The sequence below is a fragment of the Battus philenor genome, unplaced genomic scaffold (assembly GCF_028537555.1).
Source record: "Battus philenor isolate CCGP_79_NKW_IND1 unplaced genomic scaffold, ilBatPhil1.0.hap1 SCAF_24, whole genome shotgun sequence".
Taxonomy (NCBI): domain Eukaryota; kingdom Metazoa; phylum Arthropoda; class Insecta; order Lepidoptera; family Papilionidae; genus Battus; species Battus philenor.
Window position 1 is genome coordinate 10734169 of NW_027181687.1, and position 27272 is coordinate 10761440.

Below are 27272 nucleotides of genomic sequence, written 5' to 3' on the forward strand. Positions count from 1 at the left end.
TAAAAAACTTTTAAGTTAAACGGTTTTTTGATACCCATATTGTGGTGGTTGTAGAAAAATATGTACCTAGTCCGCCATATTGGAACGGCGTCCATCTTGAATTTTAAATTTTGACATAATAATCGTGTTTTACTAGTGTAGCCCTTTCATTTGATACCCATATTGAGGGGATTAAGGAAAAATATGTAATCCGCCATTTTGTATCGGCGGCCATCTTAGATTTATAATGTTATTGATGTTATTATATCGTATTGTTATCTTAATTAAATGTGTGTACCAAATTTCAGATCAATCTGACAGCGGGAAGGTGCTTAGATTTCAATTTCTAATTTTGACCCAAATAAACAAATTCCGTACGGGTCGAACTAAATAAAACCGTTTAAAAATAAACTAATAGATCTCTTGTGACTTGGACCATAAATTACAATGCTCGTACCGGGTACGCCTTTGTCTAGGTACGATGTTTGCTCCCGTTTCTAAAATTAAAACTATGCGGCCCAGAATGTTAAGCCTTGTAATATTTCGTTTGCCACTCGAACAAAATGGAGTGGTCTCGTTCTATATTAAAAATGTTACGAACGTATTAACAAATGTATGTAAAATGTGCTTTTGTTAATTGGCAAATGTATTACTTTTGTATTATATATTAATAATGTACAGTAATACCCCGCTTTACGCGACCCCGTTATACGCGGTTTCACTATAACGCGAATTGCGAATTTCGCGCTCAAATGCCTCGAATTACGCGAAAGAGTCCGTATAAATATAATGTAGTCATCAACTTCTCTATGCTGTCTTGACCATCTATCAAACAATTAAAAACAGTGTTGGGTGTTATGAACGTATTTTACAAGAACGTAAACAAAACGTTACCCAAAAGATATTAGATGTATTTTTCCATAAAAAATAAGAGTATGTGTTGCATAAAGTGTTCCTAGAATTAAAGTGATTGATTAAAATAATTTGTAATTTTTGTTATAATTTTTGACTATGTTTAATCATAAACCTCGTTATACGCGAATTTCAGTTTACGCGATTTTTTTTGGAACTTATCCCTCGCGTCATGCGGGGTATTACTGTATATGTAAACATAATAATTCTAGAATGGTGCAAATACTTAAACTAGAATCAATACTACGACTACGCTATTTTTCCCGTAGGAAAAACTCCTCTTATATCTAACAGATTCAGGCCTTACCTCGCGGAAGTCCATTCTAACGATACGACGATACGATACGATATCTGGTGAAGTTATTGCTGCTAACCGGTTATGGTTTTTACAGCTTCATCTAAATGGAACCCGTAGAACAGGGGTCTACGGGCCGAAATTTTATGGGCTGCGGAACGTACCACAGTAGCGGCGATGACGACCAAACGTGAGGGACTATAACCGTATAGGTGTATAGTGTAGTGTATGAATGTGTTTGTTATGTAACGCGAAGCGAGGACTACACGGCGGTCGGGAGTGACACGGGCCTCTCCGGACCGCCCTCGCTTTAAACGAATAAGGCGGACGCGGCCGCCGTATTATGAGTAAGTGAGTAGTGCATGTAAGTGCATCGAAATCGACGAGAATCGATGTGAGAGTTACGTCATAATGTGAGAGAGGGGAAGCAAAGTTTATTTAAACTCTGCTTTAAGAGCGGCGAGTAGGGCCGAGTGTTCTGCGATACACATAAAGCGCTCCGAGGGACCGGAGGCTTTACGTAGTTTCGCAGCGAGAATGGAGACCTCGTCAAAATCTATATTGGCGAGGTATTGTGCCAAGGATTTGAGGTCCTCGGCTGGTGAAGGGGACCCGGTGGCGGGTTTGGCGGGTTTCGGTTGCTCACGGGCAACCGGCGGAGCGGTAGGGAATGAGGCGGGCTTGCTTCTCGGGTAGAGAGGCTTCGCCCAAGCTGAAGTGGCCGGCGGGGGTGGCGGGGGAGTAAGTTTCGAAGTGGGCTTCGAAACTATTGCCGCGGGGGCTGAGGTGGGGGGTCGGACTGCGTTTTTTGAGGGGCGCGGGGGGCGGCGGCCTGTGCGGCGTTTTTTAGGCGCCTTAAGACAGCCCTTATAGTTGGCTGGGTGGCCTTCGGATTTGCAGAGCACGCACGCGGGCGGCGTCTCTGTAACAGCGGGACGAGGGCAATCTGTTGTCCCGTGGTCCCCTAGGCACTTGACGCACCGGGGGCGGGAGAAACAGTTGCGGGCGGAGTGCCCGTAGAGTTGACATCTGTGGCATTGCCCGACGATGCCTCTACGGTGGGGTGCCTCGAATGAGACACCTGACAGGGAGCAGATATCTTTGAGGGCAAAGATACGCTTCCCTTCGGCGGAGAGTTCTAAGGTAGCCATGATGAGTGGCATGGGGAGTTTGGTGCGAAGCGACGACATGCGCTTCGCATCAATTATTGGGAGACCCGCCTGTTTGAGGTCGTCGATGACATCGGCAACATCAATTTCAAGCGGGAGGCCGCGGATAACGACACGAAGTCGTTTTTCTTCGGGGAGGGCATACGTGTGGAAGGAGATGCTTTCCTCACGTAAATATCTAGTGAAACGACGGAAGTCGTCTACAGTTAGGGTGTTGACCATAATACCTTGAGTGGTATTTTTGGCCTTTGATTTGCCCATGTCATTGGCGAGGAGCCATGAGTGGACTGATTTCCACGCTTGCTTATCGTGGAGAAAGACGGGCGGCGGGGGTTTATTTCCGCTAGGTTGAGGGACTTGAGCGGACCTTTGATCGGTCGGGTTTGAGGAGGTAGCCGTCGGAGATGGTTTGCGGACGGCTTTTTTCGGAGGGGAGGCAGTTTTAGAACTGTCCTGGTGCGTAGGTGAAAGAGTAGCTCGCAGTGAGCGCTTCCTCTTTCCTGTGACGAGTGTGAACTCGTCAAACCGGGACGCAGATTTCGACTCGTCAATCTCCATCTCCGAGTCTGAGTCGAGAAACTCGGACCCGGAGGTGTAGTCCGACGAGTCGTCTTCCGCGTCCGGCTTTTTTACAGGAAGGGGCTGCTTCTCGTAACGAACTGGGGTGTCCGGTGACTGCGGAGAGTCACTCGTGAAGCGAGATGGGTGATCCTTCGCGCCGGCCTTGGATTTGGCGGCCTTTTAAGACTTAGGGGGAGATTTTAGATCGAATGGAGGACCCGTGTAGTGACGCCATGATTGCGCCATTGTAAAGGTGTATAAGGAACACGCGGCACCTCCCTGCCTTACGACAGAGAGGGAGGGCGGGGGTTATCGTACGCGCGGAACGATATAGAGCGTGGGAACGCGAAATCTAATTGAAGTGACCTCTGAGGTCACACTGGGTTCCCCTGTGCCGGACAGCGGTGTCCGGCGAGAGGTAGACCCGCGTCACTGAGCGTCACAACGCGTCAGTGAATCGAACTACGCTCGGCGAAGACAGAACCCTAAACGGTCGTACGGACGCGGCGTCACCCGGCGTCCGTAGTAACGCGCCTAACGGTCCTAGCCTTATCTACCTAATTACCCTAAGCGATCCGCGCGGGGGTGCCGTTGGAGGGGGGGGGGGAGTGCCAAGTCGACGCGGATCGCGACCCCACCCCGTTGACGGAGACGACGCGCGACGTGTATCGATGCGCGGGGCGCGGGGAGCGGGCAAGCCGACGGATGTTGACCGAACGCGTAGTTCGGTTTGCGGCTTGCTTCTTGACTGGCACGACGGAGGAGCCGTCCGGACCGAAGGGACAGGAGCAACGCAATCCGCGACCGTTCGCAGACTGGACGTGCGATCACTGCCGGCTTCTCGGGGACGACTTCAGACGTTCTTTACAGTTCGAAACAGTAATCTGTGACAGCTGCTAAGGGAGGCGGGGAAGTCCGAAGACACGTCCGACACTCCAAATGCTGTACACAGGTCTTTCTTGCACTGAAAAGTGCAAGAAGCGGACACTACGTCGGCAACTACGGGATGCGGGGAAGTCCGAAGACACGTCCGACACTCCAAACGCCGAGCGTAGCGAATCCGTGCACAGGAGCGCGGATTTAGCGGGCTGCTACAGCCGAGAGGTCGGCGGATAAGTCACGAGGACAGATCCGCACTTCCAAACGGCGTGCGCCGATATATCTTGCACTGGGGTGCAAGATAGCGAACCTAATTGCAAGTCAGCTCTAAGGGAGGCGGGAAAGTCGTGAGACACGTCCGAACACTCCAAGCGCTGAGCTCGCAATGTCCATTCTAACTAAGAAAGGGACAAATATATAGCTACTTTCGCTCTGCAGAAGTAGTCGTGCAATAAAGTGCACCGCCCGCCCGCCCGCTGATAAATGCGCGTGCGGTAAACAATGCGTAACACAACTACCACCGTTAATCTACTCTACACGTGTTTCACCCCTCCACGGGGCAATGCTCAAGAGATGTTAGACCGACCAGTGCCAAACACCGAGTGACATCTTATCAATGTTACAAGGATCATAGATTTATGGGACCAAGTTGAATTTATAACGACATTCTAGACTGTACTTATCGGTTTGTGATCTCAGAAATGTAAGTCCCAAGCGGCCATTTTTGTGCGAATTGTGGCCTGCCAACTGCCAGTTTAACTTGCCAACTTAATGGGATATTTTGGTTATTGTCATTACTGTACGAATCTTTTCATCCCTAGTTCTATCTCGGACCAAAATTACACGCATAGTCGTCTACATGGCTCGTTGGGCGATTGAGGAATTGGTAAGACTTGAAATTCGAAATTTAAATTGATTTTCAAAATTGGTCGTCCTTAAAAATTTCCTCGAAGTTATATGGCTAATACCTAAATCCGGTCCTGATTTTTCTCACTTTTACTATATACTTTTATATCAAGTCATGGTAAAGAGGTATGAATTGATACATTCTACGTGAGTTTGTCTAGCTGCAAGCTGTTCCAAGCAGACATATTGGAGATATGATGATAGTAATACGTGAGTTCACATACTATATAAATTCCTTTTTACTAAAATTCAATGACTTTTAAAATATCATGGCGACCGGAAATTAAAGTCGTTTTTGTCGACATATTTTACAGAAAAGCCCGATTGATTTATACCGCTCACCGGCGTGAATTTATTTACTAAATGGCAAAAGGTTGTTGATAACAAAAGTGAATATATTGTTGATTTGTAATTGTGGTCGTGTGAATTTAACTTAAAAAGCGACACTACTTTCCGGTCCACCTAATATACTAAATTATAATTTTTTAACGAATCTTTTATCTACGTCAATTCAGTTTTAATAATTAATTATGTTTTCGTGTAGTAATATATATTTTTAATTTAATCCCATACCATATGCCACGCACCTTTTTGTCGCTACGGAACAAAGCGTAAAAAATGGCCAAGTATAAAGATAAATTAAAAAAAGAACTCACGCATACCAGACCGGCGAAAATGAGAATTTTCCGTCGCCGTGTTTTTTTTTTCGCCTGTGCTCGTTATTCAGATATAGACAAAACCCATTTTTTACGCCGCCACAAAAGCAGCTTACTTCCCGCTTTACATTTAAAAGTGCTTGTTAATAATGGATCTGCATATCGTGAATTGTTGTCGAAAACAAATGGTAGGGGATATAAATGTTCGATAAATGTTACGATCTTTTTCAGATAAGTCTCTCTTGTATCTTGTCACAAACACTGTATGTTCATATTATAAAGATGATGTTATTTGTTTGTATAAATACGTAATTTTTATATAATGGATTCAGGCACCACTTTGCGGAAGTCTATCCTAAGTAAGAAAAGGACTAATATATAGCTACTTCCGCTATGTAGCAGTAGTTGCATTTAGTGCACCGTCCGCCAGCCCGCAAATCACTGATTAGCGTGTGGGACTAGGTGTTAGGCACTAATTGGTGTAACATTACTCCTGAGGATGCCCCGTGAAGGGTTGAAACACGTGTTGAGTGATTTAACGGTAGTAGTTGTGTAATTCGTATTGTTTGCCGCATGCGCATTTATCAGCGGATTGGCGGGCGGTGCACTTTATTGCACGACTACTGCTATATAGCGGAAGTAGCTATATATTAGTCCATTTCTTACACGTAATTTTTAATAAATATCAAATATATTAAATATCCTAATGCAATGCAATGAATCATAGACAGGATTATGTTCAGGATGTGACGAAGTCGAATGAGGAATAAAGAGATTCATAGATGATAGAAAGAGACCGCAATATCACCAGGAAAATGGCAAGTTGAAGTGACGGTGAGCAGGTCATGTGGCGTGTGGAACAGATATTGCTTTAGACTCGATCGGTAAGCATAGACAGAACGTCAATCCACGAGGTGATGATGTCCTCCTTAACGAATGATCTCCTTAATCCTATTTAGTGAGAATCTGTTTAACATTTGCTTGAAACAGTCTTGCAGTAGGTATAACAACAGTTTATAAGCCACAACAACATAGATCAAGTTGGGATTTATTTAATTCAAAAAATTTCTACGGATTCCATTGGAGAAGATAGTAAGGAAAAAGTAAGAGTGAAACAATGAGAGGTGTAAAACAGTAAAGTCAGATTATCGGAAGACGTTGCAGGCCGCTTCCAACCGGTTCCATTACAAATCTGTAGAGGATAATCTATATCCAGCGGTGGAAGTCTAACGACCTAAATGATGATGGTGATGATTTTTATGCGGTTTAATCACTCATGATAACTCATACATTACACATACACACACACATGTGATATGTATAATCAGGTTTTTCATTTTTCTCTGCCATAAATTTCTTCTTGTTATTCGTAATTTTTTAAAGGTACATTTTTAATTCTTATTTACGGATAATGACACTAACTGTTTAGTCCAGATTTATACCTAGCAAAGAACAGTGAAAAAAATATATAGAATTTATGTAAGTAAATAAATATTATTAGTAAATTCTATTATCGTCTTATTATAATAAAGTGTAAGTGTAAGCCGTTGGGTTAAATTTCTCAGCAAATCCTTAAACAAATGTTAGACAGGTTAATTAATTAATATTAAGAACAATCTAGAAAGGAAAACCTTTATCAGTTAGATAAGGAGTTACGGCGAAACGCCTTTCAGTGCCCGACTCGTGCTCTCGAGAAATAATATTTGAAGTACACTTGGAATCCTTGAGAGCCATTTCATTAATGATTTCACGAAATATAATTATATTACGTAAATTCATGTCTTTTTTTTCTGATATTTTATGGCTTATATCACGTAACTACGATTATTAAACTTATGTATGTATAAAAAAAATTGTTTAATACCTCCCGAATTATCGTAGCAAGAAATTTAGTAATAATTATTACTTCAGCATAGAATGTTCTTGGCTTAACATGGAACTCTCTTATAAACAGTGAGAAGAGTTTAAAAACCGGCTCTATTCAGCGTTTTCCTACAACCTTAAGGTTATGTGTCCACGTTGTGAATAGGGGCTGCGGCTACATCTGCCATTTCGGAATACATGGTCATTATATACAGTAACTAAGCCTTCAGTGGCCATATATTCGGTGCGATATGTGGCCAGCCTGCTATCACTCTGACCTCATCCATGTGGTGTTGTCGCTGTCTTTGATACGCCTACGGATTTTCTCATTAATGTTTTTATTCTATCTATATAAATAATATATGTTTTATTGTTTTAAATTTACTTTGATAGACTTAACCTTTTCCACGTAAATATGATTATACACATAAATGTATAAATGCATATTAATATATGCATATATGTATGAACACTCTAAACTGCTTCCTCCTTCATGTTTCTCATCTCCATCCAAAGGTTGTCTGGTAGAGATCGCCTCGAGCGATAAGACCGCCTCTCGTAAACAAATAAATTGTTTCATTTTTTCCTATTATCTATGGTGTACAATGTAGTGTAAATAAATAAATACAAGGTGTTACTCTTTTTAACATATATAAAAGTTTTTTTTTAATTTATAGGCGAAGAATTTGACTTCTGTCTCGCTTGATGTTAAATGATGAGGTCTGCGATGGTACATGCTTGCCTAGAAGAAACCTATTCATACTGGTCTCGAAGACTTCTTTCCAGCTGATGGACGCCCACTGAAAGATCTCCACAAAGATCGCCTCGGTCAACGGGCCTGTGTAACCCCCAGGGATTTTCCGAGACTTTAGCTATGTCGTCGGTACATCTAGCTTGTGGTCATACCTCGAGAACCGTTCGCCCCAGCGGCGTCGATTGCACGAGCGATCTATTGGAGACTCCTAAGTTATAATTGTCTGGAAACAATGACGCCGATAGTTTTTCTCCTTGGCTGTTTACACTATAATAGTATACACCTATCCCCCGATTTACACGGTACTTGTTTTACAAGTTTTTGGTTTTACACGGTTTTCCAAATAAGTTTTTTTTTTTTTTTAATTAACCGATGTCATTACTATCTCCCATAATGTAAATATTTATGCTTCAAACATCGAATCGGCACAAATAACTTCGAGCGATGAAAGTGAATTCGAACCTTCGATTCCGAAATAAGGAATGAGAGTAATTTATTTTTTGTTCTTATCTTTAATGTATTGTAATTAAATAAAAAAACAGTGTTTCCGTAATATATTACATATTTTAACTTGTCAATGCATTTTTTTAATTTCTGTGTACACCTAAAAATATTGAAAAAAAATCACAACTGCAAAATAATGCATTTTCTGCAAATTTTTTGATTTACACGGTTTTGACTTGAAAATTTTTAATTTTCGATTTACACGTTTTTCTCAGGAACGTGTCTACCGTGTAAATCGGGGGATAGGTGTATTAGCAAAACGCTTAGGGCGGGTGGAGATAATTTCAACTATACAATTCTGTAGTAAATCCCCTATATAAGTGTGACTAATTAACTTGCTGTATATACGAATAATCGCTTTCGTTCAGACTACCTTGGAATATAATATTATACATCTTATTAAATTTATTCTTCCACCAGTCACCGAGTTATCCATATTGAAACATATAGATACTATAGTTTCGTTTGGCTAGAAAAGGATCCATACTTTTGACAATATAAAGTGCAATCAATAGATATACCGAATGGTTTAACGCTGAAGAATGGAAATATACCCAAGAGATTGTATCCATGGAGAAATTTATCAAGAAAAAATTTTAGTGACGGTATGGTAAAGGCGTTTCATTTATCCCATATAAATGTCATCCCTCGACATAATATGGTAGGAAAAAGGTGTTCTTTTATTTAGGGTTGCCGCTTATTTATATGCAATAAATATTTTATTCTGTTCTTATAAAAAATTATATATTTATGACATTTTTTATATATTTTCCTTACGTTTCCTCTACCATATGTGGTGCAGGTACCTGTCAAATTCTGGTAAGTCATATTTATAGTTAAAATTTTTTAATTCTAATTTTACTTTTATTCTTCACAAATTCTTTCGTGCTTTTTTCGTTCTTCACAACTTCTATTTCATCTTACATACGATCATTTATTTCTGGCCCCCTTTTCAGGTGAACTCTCGTTTACCCCGTTTCTTAGAATAACAGGGACTTTTAGTTATTTCAGTACATCGAGCCCACTGCTGGGCATAGGCCACGCTTGGCAGTTAGGCTGGTGATATCAGTGTGGTATTATAAGATGCAGAGAATGCTGCTGCCCATTCTCTGGAAACTTGTTTTTGGGCAGAGACAATCCTGTATAATTAATGCACAAATTGTGTATTTTACAAGATTGTATCGCGGGACGGTTTGAATCAAACCCGCAACCTGCGATTGCAAGTCTCAATCTTCTACCGCTGGGCTATCAGTCCACCTAGTGAGAGGCATACCCACGCTGCGCCTACCGACCACGAGACGGTCGCCCCTTTGGAAACCATATCAGATTATTACATTATAAATATCATCATTTTAGTCGTTGATGTCAGTAGCAGAACATAGGTTTAAACAGATTTCCAACAAGACGTTCTACTGTGCTAGATGATCCGTGATCTCCTCTACTACCTTCTGCAAATTCATTTTGCCAATCTTCTGGACTGTGACTGTCACTTACATATGTTTACGTATCTTCTCAATTCCGACGTGCTCTCGTAGAGATATTCCGAGCATAGACTTTCCCATTTCTTTGAGTGACTGTGGACTTATCAATGGGGTCTGGAGTATCTTACGTCATCACCACGTGATGGTATTTATCATAGAAACTGTGAACCAATAAATGGGGCCCGAAGTGTATCATATTTCATCACAACTGACACACATTGATCGTAGAATTTAAGATGCCGATGACGCTTTTCTCTAACTGTTCCCTAGCTGATATATTACATAGGCTGATTTAACGAACAGTTTTCTATAAATGTCTACTTGTCGTTAAATTTGTTTCATAAACTCAAGAAGTATTTGCAATGTTTATCCTCTGAAATTTTATTAAACTAAAAGTGGGTTAAAACTACACACCAGCATTACGTACGTATATAACTTGGCATAAAGTTGAACCATAGAAAAATATGAAACGAAAGAAAATAATCTAAAAATTTGTGTCCGCTGTATTTGAAAAGTTTGAAAAGGTCGTTGGGAGAAAGTAATTTTTATTTATGCGCTGTGAATATCTTTTTTTTTTCTCATCTAGCCGCACCATTGTTGGATGTCATTATGAAAATGATTCTAGTATTCCATTTATTTTATAGTGAATCGCTACAGAAAGAATCTCGATTCGACATAAAACCATCGCGGCGCTCTACAAATGTTTTTTATGCCGTATTATTGGATTGCCATTTACCGAATTCAAAACGTATATTAGAAGTAAATTAAAAAGTACAATAAATGAATATTTAAATGACAAGAAACCTTGGCAGTGATGTCACTTGAGTATTTTGATTGATCATTGATGCCATATTTGATAAAGTTTATATGCATATATTCTAAACTTTATTAAAAGATGTGTTGTTGTGGAACTTCTTCCTGCTTCTTCTCCAGAGACTAGAGAGCAGAGAGAGTAGAGTCAAAAATAATATAGATTAAAAAGATAAATAATAAGTTGATAATGATCAATAAGACTTGTATTAAAAGTTCCATTGTTAAATAAATTAATTTTATCTTTATCTTTACCTTATAATAACTGTCAACACAATGTTTTTAATTTATAGCAATTATGTCGATATACTGATATATATATATATATATATATACTGTAATTAATGTGTCATTTTTTAAGTTTTTGTTGTTATTAGGTGTTCTAACATTTTATATGTAAGACAAAATTTAAAATAAAGTGAGAGTTTGGTGTATTATATATATTTTTTGGTTTGTTTTTTTGTGTTTAATGTTTTTAAATATTAGTGACTTTTCTATATTCTACTTCAGTAGTGTCGGAGAGAAGAGTTTTTATTTATTATTTATTTTCATACATAACTCATTGACATAGTTTATATCAGCTATATAGGTGGCATTGTGCATACTGATTTTTATTTTTATTATCGTTTTGAAATATAAGATTTCTTTTTTATAAATTTATTTTTAATTATAACCTATGTAAACATTTAAATAAAATTCGTAACGAATTAAATTGAATTTGATTTAATATCAAATTGAAATTTTATTTCACGTTTTGTATGATTTAGATAAAGATATTTCAGTCAACTCTCGTGTGTTTGTGTTGGAAGCCAAATTGAACTTGGCGTCGAAAATTTACATACACCCTCCGTTCTCAACTCTGTGTTTGCGATGGCGGAAAATTTGATTATGATTCGTGACTAAGAAGCTTTCATAAAGTGCGACGGTGTTTATGTAGTGTAATTATTTTAGTTGCGTTTTGTGTTTTAAATTTAAGCAAATTCGCTTCAAAAATATAATCCTTAACTAATCCTCCTGTTTGTACATAAATAAGGTGTTAAAATATAATTAAAACACGTTTATTAATTATAAATTGAATGTTAGTAATGTTATAAGCAAATTAATTGATATCCTTGCTTTTAACTCCAAAATCCTTTATATTTCGTGTTTATATTTAAGAACTAATAATATATTTTATATTTAGAATTTACTCGGAACTTTGTATTTGAAAATAATATGGGTTGATTACATAACAACTAGGTATATGTTCACATGTTGCTGTTATGGAATTAATTAAGAAAAGACACAGAGACTCTGTGTTTGGCACTAATCGGTGTAACATAACTCCTGAAGATGCTCCGTGGAGGGGTGAAACACGTGTTGAGTGATTTGGTGGTGGCGGTTGTGTGATTCGCATTGTTTGCCACATACGCATTTATCAGCGGGTTGGCGGGCGGTGCACTTTGTTGCGCGACTACCACTGCATGTGCGGAGGTGGCTGAATGTTGGTCTTTTTCTTACTTAGGATGGACTTCTGCGAGGTAACGCCTGATAATATTGGTCCTATATATATATATAGACATGTGTGTGTATAAATACATATTTAAAAATACAATAAATATTGCTTTGATTGCAAAACAAAAAAAAAACAGAGAAATAAAAACAAATGAATTAGGGGTTAAATAATTTACGGCCCGTTACTACACGCGCTTTTATGTATGATAATTATTTATTGTCATACATAAAAGCATGTACAGATGTATGGAATGTAGTTATTATTCTTTTTTAAATAAAATCGTCTTGAAACTTTACTTTCGATTTAAATAAAGAAATCATTTTCGCGTTTAATATTTACAAAATAGCGGCGAGTGTAACAAATTTCACTGATAATATTATTTCTGCTTTCATCGGCGTCTTGAAAATCATAAGCTCATTTAGTAAGTGCTTCCTAAATTAACAATTTCAGAAGAAATACAGGGAAACATGCTGCGTAAACAAGTGCCCTAGAATATAATTAATTGACGTCAAGAGCAGTGGGCTCTTGAAGGGAAAAACCATTTTATAACAAACAAAGGATCACTCGGCGTAGGAGGCCGCCATCTTTTGAATCAAAACACGAGGTTCGGTTTTGCAAAATCAGGCTCCAGATGCTCAGATGAATGGAGTGAATACCAGACTGACAGATCTCAAAAAGTATACAGGGTGATTGGTTCTAGATGTAAAACTTTTAAAAGGATGAATGTGCAGTTCTCGAAAGGTAGAAACGGCGTAGTATCAATACCAATCATGGCGGCGACATTTGAGGGAAGCCCATGCCATGCTGTCGGCGTCCATCGGCTAAAAGAAAGAAAGACAGGGTGTCTTCCAAAATCAATGGTTTCAGAATTAATAAAAAAAAACAATTGATAAAAAATCGAGACCAAGTCGTAATAAAATAAATGAATATTTATTATCTATTCCTGTAGAGTTTTTACTAGCTGAAGTCTGTCGCATAAAAATGCACTATAAAATATTTTACATTTATTAAATATGTTCTTAAAAAGAAAAAAAAAGAAAATAAATGTAACATATTTTAGAGAAGTAACTTTATACAGGTTGCTCGGAGATATATGTAAAAAATAATACTTCATTCTAACTTAAACTATGCTTAACTCTTTGAACTTTTTATATCTGTAACCAATCACCCTGTATATTTATACATATAAGGCCAAGGTTAAAATTTTGAAAGATCGAATATAAATTTAAGTCGTTTGTTTTGAATGAAATAAATTTACTTAACTTTTAATGTTATCAACGTATATAGCGAAGATCATTTGAAGAACAATATATAAATAGAAAAGATTTAATATGGAATATCATACGAAATACGTCTGTCAGTGTTCACCCTAATCAACTACCATATATGACGCACTGTCAAGTTCTGATTCATATAAGTAATCAATTAACGCCCACACTCCGTTGATGTGCACATATCACGTAAGCTAAATGTGAGAATGATTTATTAGCTTTTCTGTTTATAGTGACTTTGATTATTTATATTAATATTAATTATTAACTTCATTCTATTATTTTTTTATTTTGTTCATATAAATTGCATGGCAATATATTTTATATATAATATTCTCATTCTGTCTACATTCCTTCACAATCTCCTTTTTCCATTCTCTTTCATATCTTCTTTCACATATCTTCCTTCCCTCGTTCACACTTCTAAATCAAAGATTATTACAGTATCACAAATTATATGAGAAATATATAACTTTTATTTACATTTCATTTCTTATAATTTTCTTTTAAGTAAAACTTCTTTCATATCTAGTCTTAATAACCTTATTCATGTACCTGTTTCTGCTTGTAGGTATAACTATGCGTGGATCTTATCGTACCCTTTTTAGAAATGAAGAGATCTGCTGAAGAACGAAGGTCACTGAGGTAGCTCTAAGAATTCGTTGTCAGAAGTGACAGTGGGCAGGGCACTTCGAAACTAACGACCGCTGGGACCGAAGATTCGTGAATAGCGATCACGAGATGGCAGACGCGGCGTAGGTAAGTTCTAGATGAATCGACGACGATAAGTTACTAGATATGGGCGATCCAAGGTCGATGGGGAGATCCATAGCAGTGGATGTATATCAACTTACACGGTGATGATTATTTATTTATCTTTTTAATTAATTCAATGATCGAGTTTCACTAGTAATTGTTCCAAAAATATGATAATCAGAAAGCAACAATACTTTAAGGCCCTTTGTTCAAGGCAACTTTTTGTAACGCTGCAATCGCTACTGCTACTTGGTTTCGGTTGAAGTTAATGCTGTTAGCCCGGTGACTTTCACAGCTTCAACGGAACTGAGTTCACGGAGCGAAGGGATCCGTGAACTTAAAAATAAAAACAGAAGATGGACAGACGCATTCCAGTTGTAAACACGCAGTAGAGCGCTCTACCTGAGTAGAGCTGTGTAGTGTTGATATGGGTATGCGGCTTGTGACGGCAGCGTGGACTACAGTCGAGCCAAGGATGGATTCGGATACAACCTCGATTTGCCCATGCTGTTCGCGGTTAGGGAGCGGGCGGCTACCCCCTAAGATCGTGTGTTGTGGTGTGGTGAACAGTATTTTGTTATATTGTGAATGACACGATGTCCCGTGCGGAGTGTGCTAGATGAAGTGGTCGCTGGTAGTGTGCGGTTAGCGCTTGCAGTGTTGTGAGTGTCTGCAGCGGGTGTGGTGTGGTGCGTGTTCGGTGGGAACCCTGTGATGGACGTGAGGAGTACGTCTTTGGGACTTCTCTTGACTTTTGTAGTTAGTAGGTTAGTATTTTAAACGTTTTCACGTGATGTCCAAAAAGTAATATCTCATTATTTCATGTGTGAATCTAACATAGATACTGGTTCGTTGCTCACGCTTCGGCTGCTTACGCAAAAGCACCACAAAAGATAACGTGACACTATACTGTTGACACAACAGAGTCCGTTTTGCAATCGAAGCGATCACAAGTATTTTTGTGTAGTTACTGTCAATCATGTTTGCATCGCGACAGAAGGGCGACAGTCAAGGGAGACAGAAGGGCGACAGTCAAGGGAGACATCAAAAATGAATCGAGATTATGTGGGCAAGGGTTCTCAGCTAGCTAAAGATGCAGAATGTCGCTACAAACATTTTCTTTTGGCATTTATTAAAAAAAAAATAATAACACTAATCCGATTATTAAAAAGGAAAATGTGTTTTAAAAATCATTACTAGAGATATGGAATATGCCTAAACTAGAACAATATTCTCCTTATTCGCTTGATTGCCTTTCAATAAATGTATATCATATAAAGCACCGCCATCTATTGACCAATTCAAGTAACTTATGAAACATACAAATTATAACACTAGGTAGTATCTGCTTTTAAGTTCACAGACCCTTCTGCTTCGTGAACTCAGTTCTGATGAAGCTGTAAAAGCCTTCGAGCTAACAACATCTACTTCGACCGAGAGTAAGCAAAATAAGCAATAGTATTTAAAATAAGAATCACAAGTAAATAAATTAAAAATAAAATCAATAGAAAGTTTTTCACAATTACTTACCAAGTAAATTCAAGTCCAAAGTAAAGGTAATGATTTATAGTGATGCTAGAACCTAATTAGATAAGTTACCGTCAATATCTCAAAATAAATCAGAAAATTATTTTTAAGTGAAGCATTCGAAAAGATTTGTGACGAATTCTATTTAAAAATTTTAGAATATTATATTTTAGACATTTTAAATTTAACAGTAAATAAAAGTCTCCAACGTAGATCTCTGGAAACGCTGCGGTGTGATGCCGATCGACTAGCAGATCAAACGCCGCAAGTGGAACTGGATAGACCACACGCTCCGAAGGGACCCTGATCACATACCGAGGCAAGCCCTAGAATGGAAACCTCAAGGAAAGCGAAGACCTGGCCGCCCAAAGCAAACCTAGCGGCGAACGATCACTGCAAAAGTGAAGGCAGTTGGAATGACGTGGAGCGAAGTAAAGCGCGAGGCTCAAGACCGCTCGGGATGGCGACGTACTGTGGACGCCCTTTGTCTCATCTTGGGGACATAGGAATAAATGATGAACAGTTTTGTTAATAAATAAGTAAAAAACGTAAAGTATGTTTTTAATGAAATTTATATATGTAGTTAACACCTTCATGGTAATGCTGGAAATATTTTATAAGCATAATATAGAAATTATCATTTCTAAGGTATCAGTCGAGATTGAGCAATGTTTTTCAGTTACTTTTTATCAAAGAAGAATTAAAGAATTCGTTTTCAGTTTTAATGAAAAAAACCATAATTGCTTTTAAAAATTTACATCTCAAAGCGATCCTTTACGAAATTAAATTTTCTTTGAAACGAGGGTGGAGTGGTGAGAAATATGCTTACAATAGACGATTGCTTGAGAAATTCTTGTATAGCCAACGTTTCCACAAATATTCCGATGTGATGTTAACTCAATAAAACATTCAAGGGGTCTCAAATTTGGAAGTTATGCGGAGAGAACCTTCACTTCTACCTAGGTCCATTCCATTATTAGAGAGGTGTTGTTTTTTTTCTATTAACTATAGGCAAAGCCTTTGTCTCGTCTGATTTTTAGCAACGACGAGGTCAACGATGCTACATGCTTGGCTAGAACCTCTTTTGACTTCAAGACTCCCTAGTTATGGTTAGCTGAAAACAACGACGCTGATACGCTGGCTGGGCTCCATATCTTCAACACTTTAGCCTGGGTTCACTGTACAGGTCTAAGATATTCCTTGTCTGTCGTAGGAAGCAACTAAAATGGCACCGAGTTCGCGGGCGTACTTTGGAGCCTTCATCGTCCACCCAATTCTAACCCGAGAAGGGCGACAACGTGAAGTGATCACGTGTAGCTGGGGTACAGCGAGGATGCTGGGGGAGGCATAGTTTCCTTCAGGGTTGTATACTGGCACAGTGAGGAGCAGTTCTGTAGGGGTAGGATCCGGCGGCACCTTCAAAGGTACCGAAGATAACCATTGAGGGGTTTTTAGTGGGTAAAAACCCAACATAATCCTTTATTTCCCCCAAAGAACATGTTATCACCACCCTGAAGATTTCTTCCGATATCAAAAAAAAAAGAAGTTCCACACCTTTACTGTTCGCACTATAAAAGTATTTTCAAAATGCGATGTGGAGTTTGAAAGGATTTCAACCGTATGTGGATTGCGAATTCGCGCGACATGCTGTCTGATGCAAGAAAGAAGATAGGGAAATTATTATAACTTCGACGCACTCTCTCTATTTTTTAACATTACTCCTAAGGTTGCTCTGTGGAGGGGTGAAACACATGTAGAGTGATTTAACGGTGGTAGTTGTGTAAATCGGAAGTAGCTATATATTAGTCCTTTTATTACTTAGGATGGACTTCCGAAAGGTAACGCCTGATTTCATTAAATAATTTTTTTTCTTCATATTTGACTTTACGTTATTAAAATAAGGTTTTTAACGTACCGTTGATATAAACAAATATAAAATTATTTGCTGATTTCACAGCTGTATCAAATTTAAACAAGACACAAATAAAGTAAGTTTCATCAAAAATCGATTATAAATAACTAATAAATATTTCAGGTATCAAAACGTGTTAGTCATCGTAGAATGGTCGACTCAAACGTCGTCCTCATGTTTTACGTATGTAATTTCCGGGAATTTGTCGTACGCAATATCTGTATACATACACTGTAAATACCTCCTCAACTTTAAAGGTTGACTTCCGCTACAGTTGATTTATAAATGTACATATGAACACAAAAACCCATCACGCACACATATAAGCCGAGGTCATTAAAGAAAGTAGAAAATTCTTTTTTTTTTTGGTGTATTTCCTTACCGAGTAGCGTCGCATTTATCAAACGCTGTCACAAAGTAGGCCATGTCGCTATGATTATCTTATAAAAATACCGTCTCGTTAAAAATGACGTGTAGATAACTGGAGAACTCCGCTCCGCAGTTCCTTTGTAACGAGATGCTATTGTTTTCTATAAACATTCGTATTGTAAATTGGGAAGAATACGTTACGAATACAATAACCCGAATTGTATATATTTTGGGGGTGTATATGTATATATATATATATATAACTTAGTTTTTCAGCCATACGTCCTCTGTCTGGCATAGGCCATTCCCAAAAGTATCTATGGGAGAATAATAGATATTCACCACGTTTGGTAGACTAGTTAGTGATCGTAGTGTGGTATTATGGTACTCAGAAGACGTAGTTTCCCAGCGATGTACTTTAAGCCGAGAAATTTTTATACATAAATAACAGGTGGCGCAAAAGTAATGTCATGGTGTGAATGTATCACACTTCGCTGTAGTATCATTCAGTCTGGTCATATTTCGGCATTCTAAGGTGTAATGGACATTATTCTCTAGTAAATATTTTATAATTCGTAGCTTCTTCTCTATAGAGTCATAAAAATTAGACTTGAAATTTATATCATGTTTTGTTTGTTTTTTTTTTTTTTTTTTTAATAGCTTTCGTTTTAGAGATATACGCCATTCCGTCTCTTTAGCGTAGCGATTATGGTGTATCACCTATAGAGGTCTCTGGGTATATACCTTGCACTGGGCGTCTAATAGCTGAAGCGACGAACTTGTATGCAGCAAAAGAAGGAAAGAGCAAGAAGTATGTATATAATCAATATTTAATACACCCATTGTCCGCTAGATGGCGCTACAACATAAGGAGACATTTTTCACAACGCGGTATTAATAATGTCACTAAAATTATAGATATATGGTAGATGATGATTCCTCTAAAATATCCCTTCCGTTCCGTAAACTCAGTACCGATGAAGCTGTAACAGCCTTAGGGCTAACAGCATTAACATCTTCAGAAACAATAGAACTCTAAAATATTTTATTTCATTTTTTTTAAATTGATCACCGAACCGCCAACCCCGAATCTAAAGAAGCTGTAAAAGCAAGAACAGCTAACTGCTAGCACAAAGTGAATATAGCCAGTCAAAAATAAATCCTCTGCGGAACCGATTTTTGAATTTCATTATATAAATACAGTTTTTTACGAAATACACGAGACGGAAAAATTAAAAAATTGTACAGGTCTGTTAATCCTTTAGGGACCATTAGAGACTTGGTTAGGAAGTTGGCTAGGTGTCTGGTTAGTTTAGGTGAACCGAATGCATTGCTTGCATGCATGCATGCATGCACCTCGAGCACCGTACACTGCCTTTTTTATATCTTTAGAGTTTTTGTTTATATTGTTAAATACTGTGGGTTCTGATTTGGAATGAAACACCACTGGTTCACAAGGAGTCCTTTATTCACAAATCAGATGGTCGCCCTACTTCACAAAGCTTACTTTTGCTTAGTCCAAACTTAGCTTCCAAATCGCTCAAGAAATCATTGACCAAATAACTTACCAAATAGTCACTTTTATATTACTGATTGTAAATCTTAATCTTATAACTCAAAAAACAATAGTGACAACCGACATGGGGAGTACACTTGTTTATACTACGGATAAGGTTCTAGTAAGTTCGAGATGGTGCTCGGTTAGAATTTTCGAGAACCGTACACAAAAATTAATAAAAAAACTTCAAGGTCAAGCGTTTTATAAATAACGGCGCTCCTTGATCCTAGGGTTTCGTGTTTATTATTGTGTACTGTAACTCGGCTTTGTAACAGTATATAAAGCGTTAAAAGTATTCCATATTAACATGAATTTAATTTAAAAAATATGCGCAGAGCGTAAAAATAAACATTATTTTCATTAAAACGGATTCACGTGCGGCGAACGGATTAAATTTCGTTTAAACTCACCTAGATTAGTTACTGAACACCCGTATGGCTTAGTTGTACTGGAAATAATAAATTTACAGCCAGTATTTACTAACTCCGAATAAATAGAATGTGGAATAAAAAAAAATAAACGCGAAAACAAAAAACAAACACTCTCATTTGAAGTACTCCCGTTAACGCAGCGGCAATTTGTCGATGGGATTGAACCGTCCCATGTTTGGAGTCTATTCAACAAATTGTTTTGTTTTTTCTTTTTTTTTTATCGAACATCGAAATGTTACTATTTGAAAATCGAACACCACTATAACATTATTATTAACAAACATGCTATATTGCTATACGATCGTCTTAGGTTTGAAAACAAAAGAAAGTAATCGCCACAACCCAACTGCTTGGCAAGTTGAAGTAGCAGTCAACAGGCTACACATCGCACAGAAAACATAGCCTTATGATTTTGAAGTGACCACGGACCTGTGAGACCGTCGTAAAACTCCCACTCACAAAGCGAACAGACAACCATGCTAAGGCCGTTGAAAAATACTGGACATAGGCCTTATTGGAAATCTAAGTTGAAGACCATGTTCAACTGTGATCATCATCTGAAATTATGATGATGATATAAGTGAAAGTATCAAAATAGTTATGATTGTATATTACAGTGATGCGATCTTAACTTTTTGATAGTTAAGCAAGTCATGCAAGAACTTACAAAAACTGCGGGACATATAATCACACTTAGTTATTTTTTTTATTTGTTAGTTGATATTTTTTATTGTAAACGCTAAATATATATATATATAAGTCCATAATAGTAAAGAAAAAATACAAAGCGCGGTCTTATCACACAAGGCAATTTCTAAAGATAAATATGCCAAGGATTAGTATCATATTGATTATAATATAACAAATAGAAGATTTATAACAGGTTAAAGTGTAACTATGGCTTCTTCACAGGTTCTTCTCCATAGAATTCACGTTCTTATCTGATAGTAATCTATGTATAATACATATTTAAATGAATGTTAAATCAGTCGTGAATTTTTGAATGTTTTTTTTTTAACAAAGCCTATAGGAAAAATTAAATACATTATATTTGTAATTATATATGCAGATGTTCGATTAAAGCTTCGCTTGTCAAAAAAGTTAAAATTATAATAGTTTTACATATGTATGCGAAATATAAAGTCGAACTTCGAAGGCTCGTACTTACTGTCGTAAGTCAAAAGCAAAGTAAGCCTTCGAAGTACACAAAGGCAACAGTCTATGATTTCTCAGATATATTCCGGGAGAGCATCGCAGCGGTTGGTTCCAGACAACCATAGTATGATAACAGTGAAGGGGTAAATACTGTTAGTTAACGTGTACATACAGACAAAACATACATACATAAACATATGTATATGTGTACAACATACATAATAATTTATACGGTATAAATATGGTGTAATACCTAATTGACTTGGATCGCACTTGCCTTAGAGATAATAAAGAAATAGAGAAAAAAAATTAATTAAAGGTCAAATAATCATCGGTAAAGCAAATATCTCATTTAGACATATATTAACCGATTTTAAAACGTTCACTTCCATAGAGCTACAGACTGAAACTTGGAGCGCAAAATCGCTGCATAGCAGTTTTAGATATAAAAGAACGCGTCGCTCTTGCGTTGGGATAATTCAAAATGTTATATTACGTATTTGTCTCTGAAAAGAAATGTTTACTTTCTATATAATAGTGAACCAAGCAATTTTTAAAAGTTTCGATTTATAAAATGTAGTTAATTTATAACACTTGAAGGTACTAACCTGACATCGTCCGTCAATGCACATATCCAGGCTGCCCGGTCGACACCTGGTCCCGTCGGAGACCCTCGCTGCTAAAACCGCAACCACCACACGATCGTCGTCGTCCAAGGAAACCGTCTGAACGAAAAAAAATATAAGTAAGAAAAGGACCAATATTTAGCCACTTCCGCACATGCAGTGGTAGTCGTGCAATAAATTGCACTGCCCGCCAGCTCGCTGATAAATGCGTATGCGGCAAACAATGCGAATTACACAACTGCCACCGTCAAGTACTCAACACGTGTTTCACCCCACCACGGGGCATCTTCAGGAGTTATGTTACACCGATTAGTACCAAACACAGAGTCAAAAAAATATAATTTTATATTTACTTACCGTCCATTTTGTGTCGTAAATAGACTTTACTTGTATACATATTCCATATTCAGAAGAGCCCAATTCAATAAAAACTAGATTCAAATTGAAATCGTTCATAATTACTTTCCTCAAGAAGCAACAAAACATTTTTTATCTCTGTCACAAATGTATTTAAACGGTAGTAGATTAATTCATTTGTTTTTTTTTCATATTTACAGCCGATAGCCGCATGGCATATAGCTATTTCAACAATCGTCACGATGAACGGTGATGCGCTACCTGAATCAGCAACTTCACGCGACTTTTACTGTATCATCAGTTCACATAGTGGAAGCGTACACCGGCTCATGGTGGCCACAAAACCACAAAAAAATTATCGCATTGTTACTTAAATACAGCATTATATTATACTAAGTTATGCTAAGTTGGTAGCAGTGGTAACCGATCGGTAGAGGAATTAGACTTGCGATCGTAAGTCGCAGGTTTCATTCCCGGGATACAACGTTATGTAATTCACACTTTGTGCAATAATTATACAGGATTGACACTTTACAAATAAATTTCCAGAATATGGACAGCAGCGTCTTCTGCATGCTTCTGCTATGATATCACAAGATCGCCAACTCGCTTGCCAAGCGTGGCGACATGTCTCCCATAGATAGCCTGTGCGTTGCAGTGGGCTTCTATGGGTTTAAATGACGACGAAATATTGAATTAAATAAATATTATAATAGCATTCAAGAGTTTTTAATTTATAGACACAAGTTGCAACAATAAGTTTCCATAGGATAGGAAGTATCGTCCTCTGCTTACTTTAATAACTTATTGCAATCGCCAACCCGCCTGCCAAGCGTGAGGATTATCATATATACTCCAGAGATATCTTTGGGGGAGCTCTATGTCTTGCAGTGGGCATCTATGAACTGAAACTACTACGGATGACGAAGTTATGCTAAGTACTTTTGTACTTCAAAGAAATTAAATGATTAAAAATAAAGTACTTTCTAAAATAGGTTAGCCTGGATAAAATGTTTGACATAAAACATTGGCTTTTGTTTAAATTACAAAAGAGTGAAAGGATGAGAAAAAAAAAGAAATTTTGTACAATGTTCGTATACAGGAAATTCGAACATTGTGCCAAGGATATGAATATTTAATGGAATCAGGCGTTACCTAGCGGAAGTCCATGCTAAGTAAGAAAAGGACCAATATTTAGCCACTTACGCACATGCAGTGGTAGTCGTGCAACAAAGTGCACCGCCCGCCAGATTTAGATTAGTGCCAAACACAGAGTGTAACATAACTCTTGAAGATGCCCCGTGGAGGGGTGAAACACGTGTTGAGTGATTTGGCAGTGGCGGTTGTGTGATTCGCATTGTTTGCCGCATACGCATTAGTCAGCGGGCTGGCGGGCGGTGCACTTTGTTGCACGACTACCACTGCATGTGCGGAAGTGGATAAATATTGGCCCTTTTCTTACCAAGGATATGAAGATTCGATAAGAAAAAATACGTATAAAGCAGTTTATTTTACTGCAACGAACGAAGTAACATTTGAATAAACGAACTTAAGATTATGGGTAAATTGTGAAAAGCTTATTTCGATTAAAATCTTTTTCCGTATCGCCATTACTGCAGAATCAGAAAATAGATAAAAACAAACTAATTATATAGTCACAGAACGCGGAGCTAAAACTGGAAAACAGCCTGAAAGCACTCCCTATTCATTAGTTGTATTTTTGCTATAAAATAAACTTTAAATTTAGTTCTCGAGAAAAAGTTTTTCTAAGTGGCTTCTCCACTTCTTTTTTTTATTTCAATTCGCTCTCCGAGTGGAACCACTCAATAGAACGTCAGTTAAATGTCCTAATTAATTGCTTTCAGTTTTTCACTTACAACTCCACGAACGGCACTGTTTATTGGAGTGAATTGAAGAGTACAAAAGCAACTGTGGCGGTTGAGTCAAAAGAAAATCATTTTACATTTTCACGCAATCTATACTTCTGTCTTGGCATTGATTTGCAGTTGCATCAATATTATATTTTAAATGAAGTCATATAACTAAAATAGCTTGATTTACATTAATATTTTTGCAGTGAAACAGAAAACTGATCCAGTTGTACTGTGATTAATAAGGTGAAATTGTCATTTAAAACTATATAGGGTTAGGTAGGGTAGATAGGTTTATCTACAACCTTTTCAAAAAGATTTATTATATCCGAATAACACGTGTTTTTATCAAATATTTAAATTTTGTCAAAAAAAGCGTAATAAAATTAACTGAGTTCGTTCTGCAACAAACCTATAGATCTGTTTTGGCTCCGTGCTCCTTCTGGCTATATAGCAAGCTTAAAAGACCAATGTGGGGGGGTAATTTGGACAAGATTGATGATATAAAAACCGAATCTAAGATGCTCTTGAAGGCTATACCGGTATAAAGGTATCCTGACTATTTTAAGGATCGAAAAAATCGTTGGAAAAGGACCAATATATAGGTACTTCCGCCAATGCAGTAAGTGCCAAACACAGAGTCATCTAGGCACTAATCGGTGTAACATTACTCCTGAAGATGCCCCGTGGAGGGGTGGAACACGTGTTGAGTGATTTAACGGTGGTAGTTGTGTCATTCGCATTGTTTGCCGCATGCGCATTATCAGCGGGCTGGCGGGCGGTGCACTTTGTTACACGACTACTACTGCATTGGCGGAAGTAGCTATATATTGGTCCTTTTCTAACTAAGGATGGACTTTCGCAAAATAACGCCTGAATCCATTAGAGAAAATCGTTGGTAAAAGTGAGTTTCGGACGGTGGATACTTTGAAGTGGATGTAATTTATTTTTAATAGAAAAATTACATTTTATCTACAAGTTCACCTTACTTTTTGATCATACTAATATATAATTATTGCTTACATAGCATATCCATTCTAAGCGTTTCTTCTACATAAATCCCTCTATGGGACAGACATCATTATTGTCATAAGGATTGAAATTATTTTTATTACGGACTCTGAAAATATCCATTACCAAAAAACCAAAAAGATGCGACTCCGTTACATTCCAATGCAAAGAATGTGATACATTGAATTTATTTACAGGTGGAACTACAGGGAGCTCTCTCAATGACCCAAGTCGTGCGGCATTGGAATGCAAACTCGTGAAGTGATGTTTATTTACAAGGTATGTAGTTGTTTGTAGTACAAGTCTTTATTTGTCCAATCTTGCTATTTAAATCCATTAGTTATTTCGTTCTTTCCAGAATACCAAAGGAAAGCCTTAATTTGGAAAATATGACAATTGTTTTCTTCAGAGTATTTATAGATATTGTAGAAACTTTGTTTACAAATGTTACGCAGTGAAAGATTTAATGAGGCATTTTGTATCTGACAGCATTATGAGATATGGGGTTGTTAGTTGATTTAAATAGAAAAAGTGTATAGATATTTTAAAATATGTGCACTTTTATATTATGTGCTATTTTTTATCTGACGGGGATTACTTTGAAGGGGCCGAAATAGATTTGGAATAATAAATAAACAATTTACATTTTATAGATAAATTCACTTTTCTTTTTTATCACAGTATAATATGAAACCTCAACAATCAATTTTAGCCGTGGGCAATATAGCTATGCAAAGTCATAGAACGACCACTTCCTAACCTATTCCGCCTTTCTTGATTTTATATAGGACGGATTTTATCCAGCCAGCTCTAGAAACTTCCAGTGACTTTAACAAGATCTTTCATTCATTTTGTAGGTTAACATCCTATGCTACGCTTGCTTGATATATTCCATCATCATCTCAGCTACAGAACGTTCACTGTTGGACATAGGTTTCCTCTACAGTTTTCCAATAAGACCAGAATTGGTCATATTCAGCGTCTTTCGATGACCTTACCAAGGTAGACGACCTTGTACACTATGTGACTGGAAGTCCTTCAATCCAGAAACATTTTCTACGAGCTATGAAAATGTTTTGCAAAAAAGGGCCATTTGAGCTATTTACTAAATCTCCTTGAGGAAGCGGCTTAACTATGTAAATATTCTTACAGTGGCCTCTCAATTTATTTAAGATAAGATTTTGTACGTTTACAATAATTATAACAAATTCATGAAAATGGGAAATGTCTATAGTATATTTACAAGGTCCAATTAAAATTACTATCGACTGAAAAATGTCTCAATTTCATATGTATTACATCAAAATCAAAATTTTTCATTAAATTCCGCAAGAGTTTATTGGACTACCATTTACAAAATTCAAAACACATATTAAAAGTAAATTTACGAAAAGGCTTATTATTCAATACGTATACGACACAACGATTATTTAAATTTTAAAAATGCTTGGCATAGACGATTGATTATTCTGATTTTGATTTAGGCTATATCTTATGTTAAACTATTAAAATATGTGTTGTTGTAGAGTTTCTTTTTGCTTCTTCTCCACAACTATAACACCTTGCGAAGCAGAGTATAGTCGGAAATAAAATATATGAAAAAAAAAAAAACACTTGACGAATCACTAAGAGTTCTATCAAAAGTTCTAACGTTGAATTAATGAATTTTATCTTTATCTATGATGTAAAAATTGTGTTTATTCGTATGTACATGAAAATCATGACGACTTTTATGTCATTCGGCTTCATAGAAGTAAACGATTTGTTACTAACTTTGTACACTTTCACAGTAATCAATCTTGTAATATATTTAATATGATATTCACTACAAGGCATATTTCTCCACCACAGACATGTATGGACATGTATTACAATCTCCACGATTGGCATGCGGGTTGGCGATCGCAGTGTGGTATTATTGAATACAGAGGACGCAGGTGCTCATCTTCTGGAGACATATTTTTCAGCATTGGAAAACATATATAATTAATGCACAAAGTGTGAATTATATAAGATTTTATCTCGGGATTTGAACTCGCGATCTATGGTCGCAAGTCTTAGTCCTCAACAGCTAGGCTACTACTGTATACTATACTATTATATGTATAATATAGTATGATGATATGTTGATAATGTTTGGTACTTACTGTTTTCATTTCTATGT

At 37.3% G+C, this 27272-nt stretch overlaps 1 protein-coding gene across 1 annotated transcript in view; it reads right to left on the reverse strand.

The window, feature by feature from the left end:
* LOC137924533 (protein madd-4-like) overlaps positions 1 to 27272 on the reverse strand; it is a 187099-nt gene that overhangs the window by 77701 nt on the left and 82126 nt on the right. Inside the window, exon 5 of the mRNA XM_068767922.1 lies at positions 21852 to 21968. Coding sequence (XP_068624023.1) covers positions 21852 to 21968 — 117 coding nt within the window. The remainder of the gene's footprint in view (positions 1 to 21851; positions 21969 to 27272) is intronic.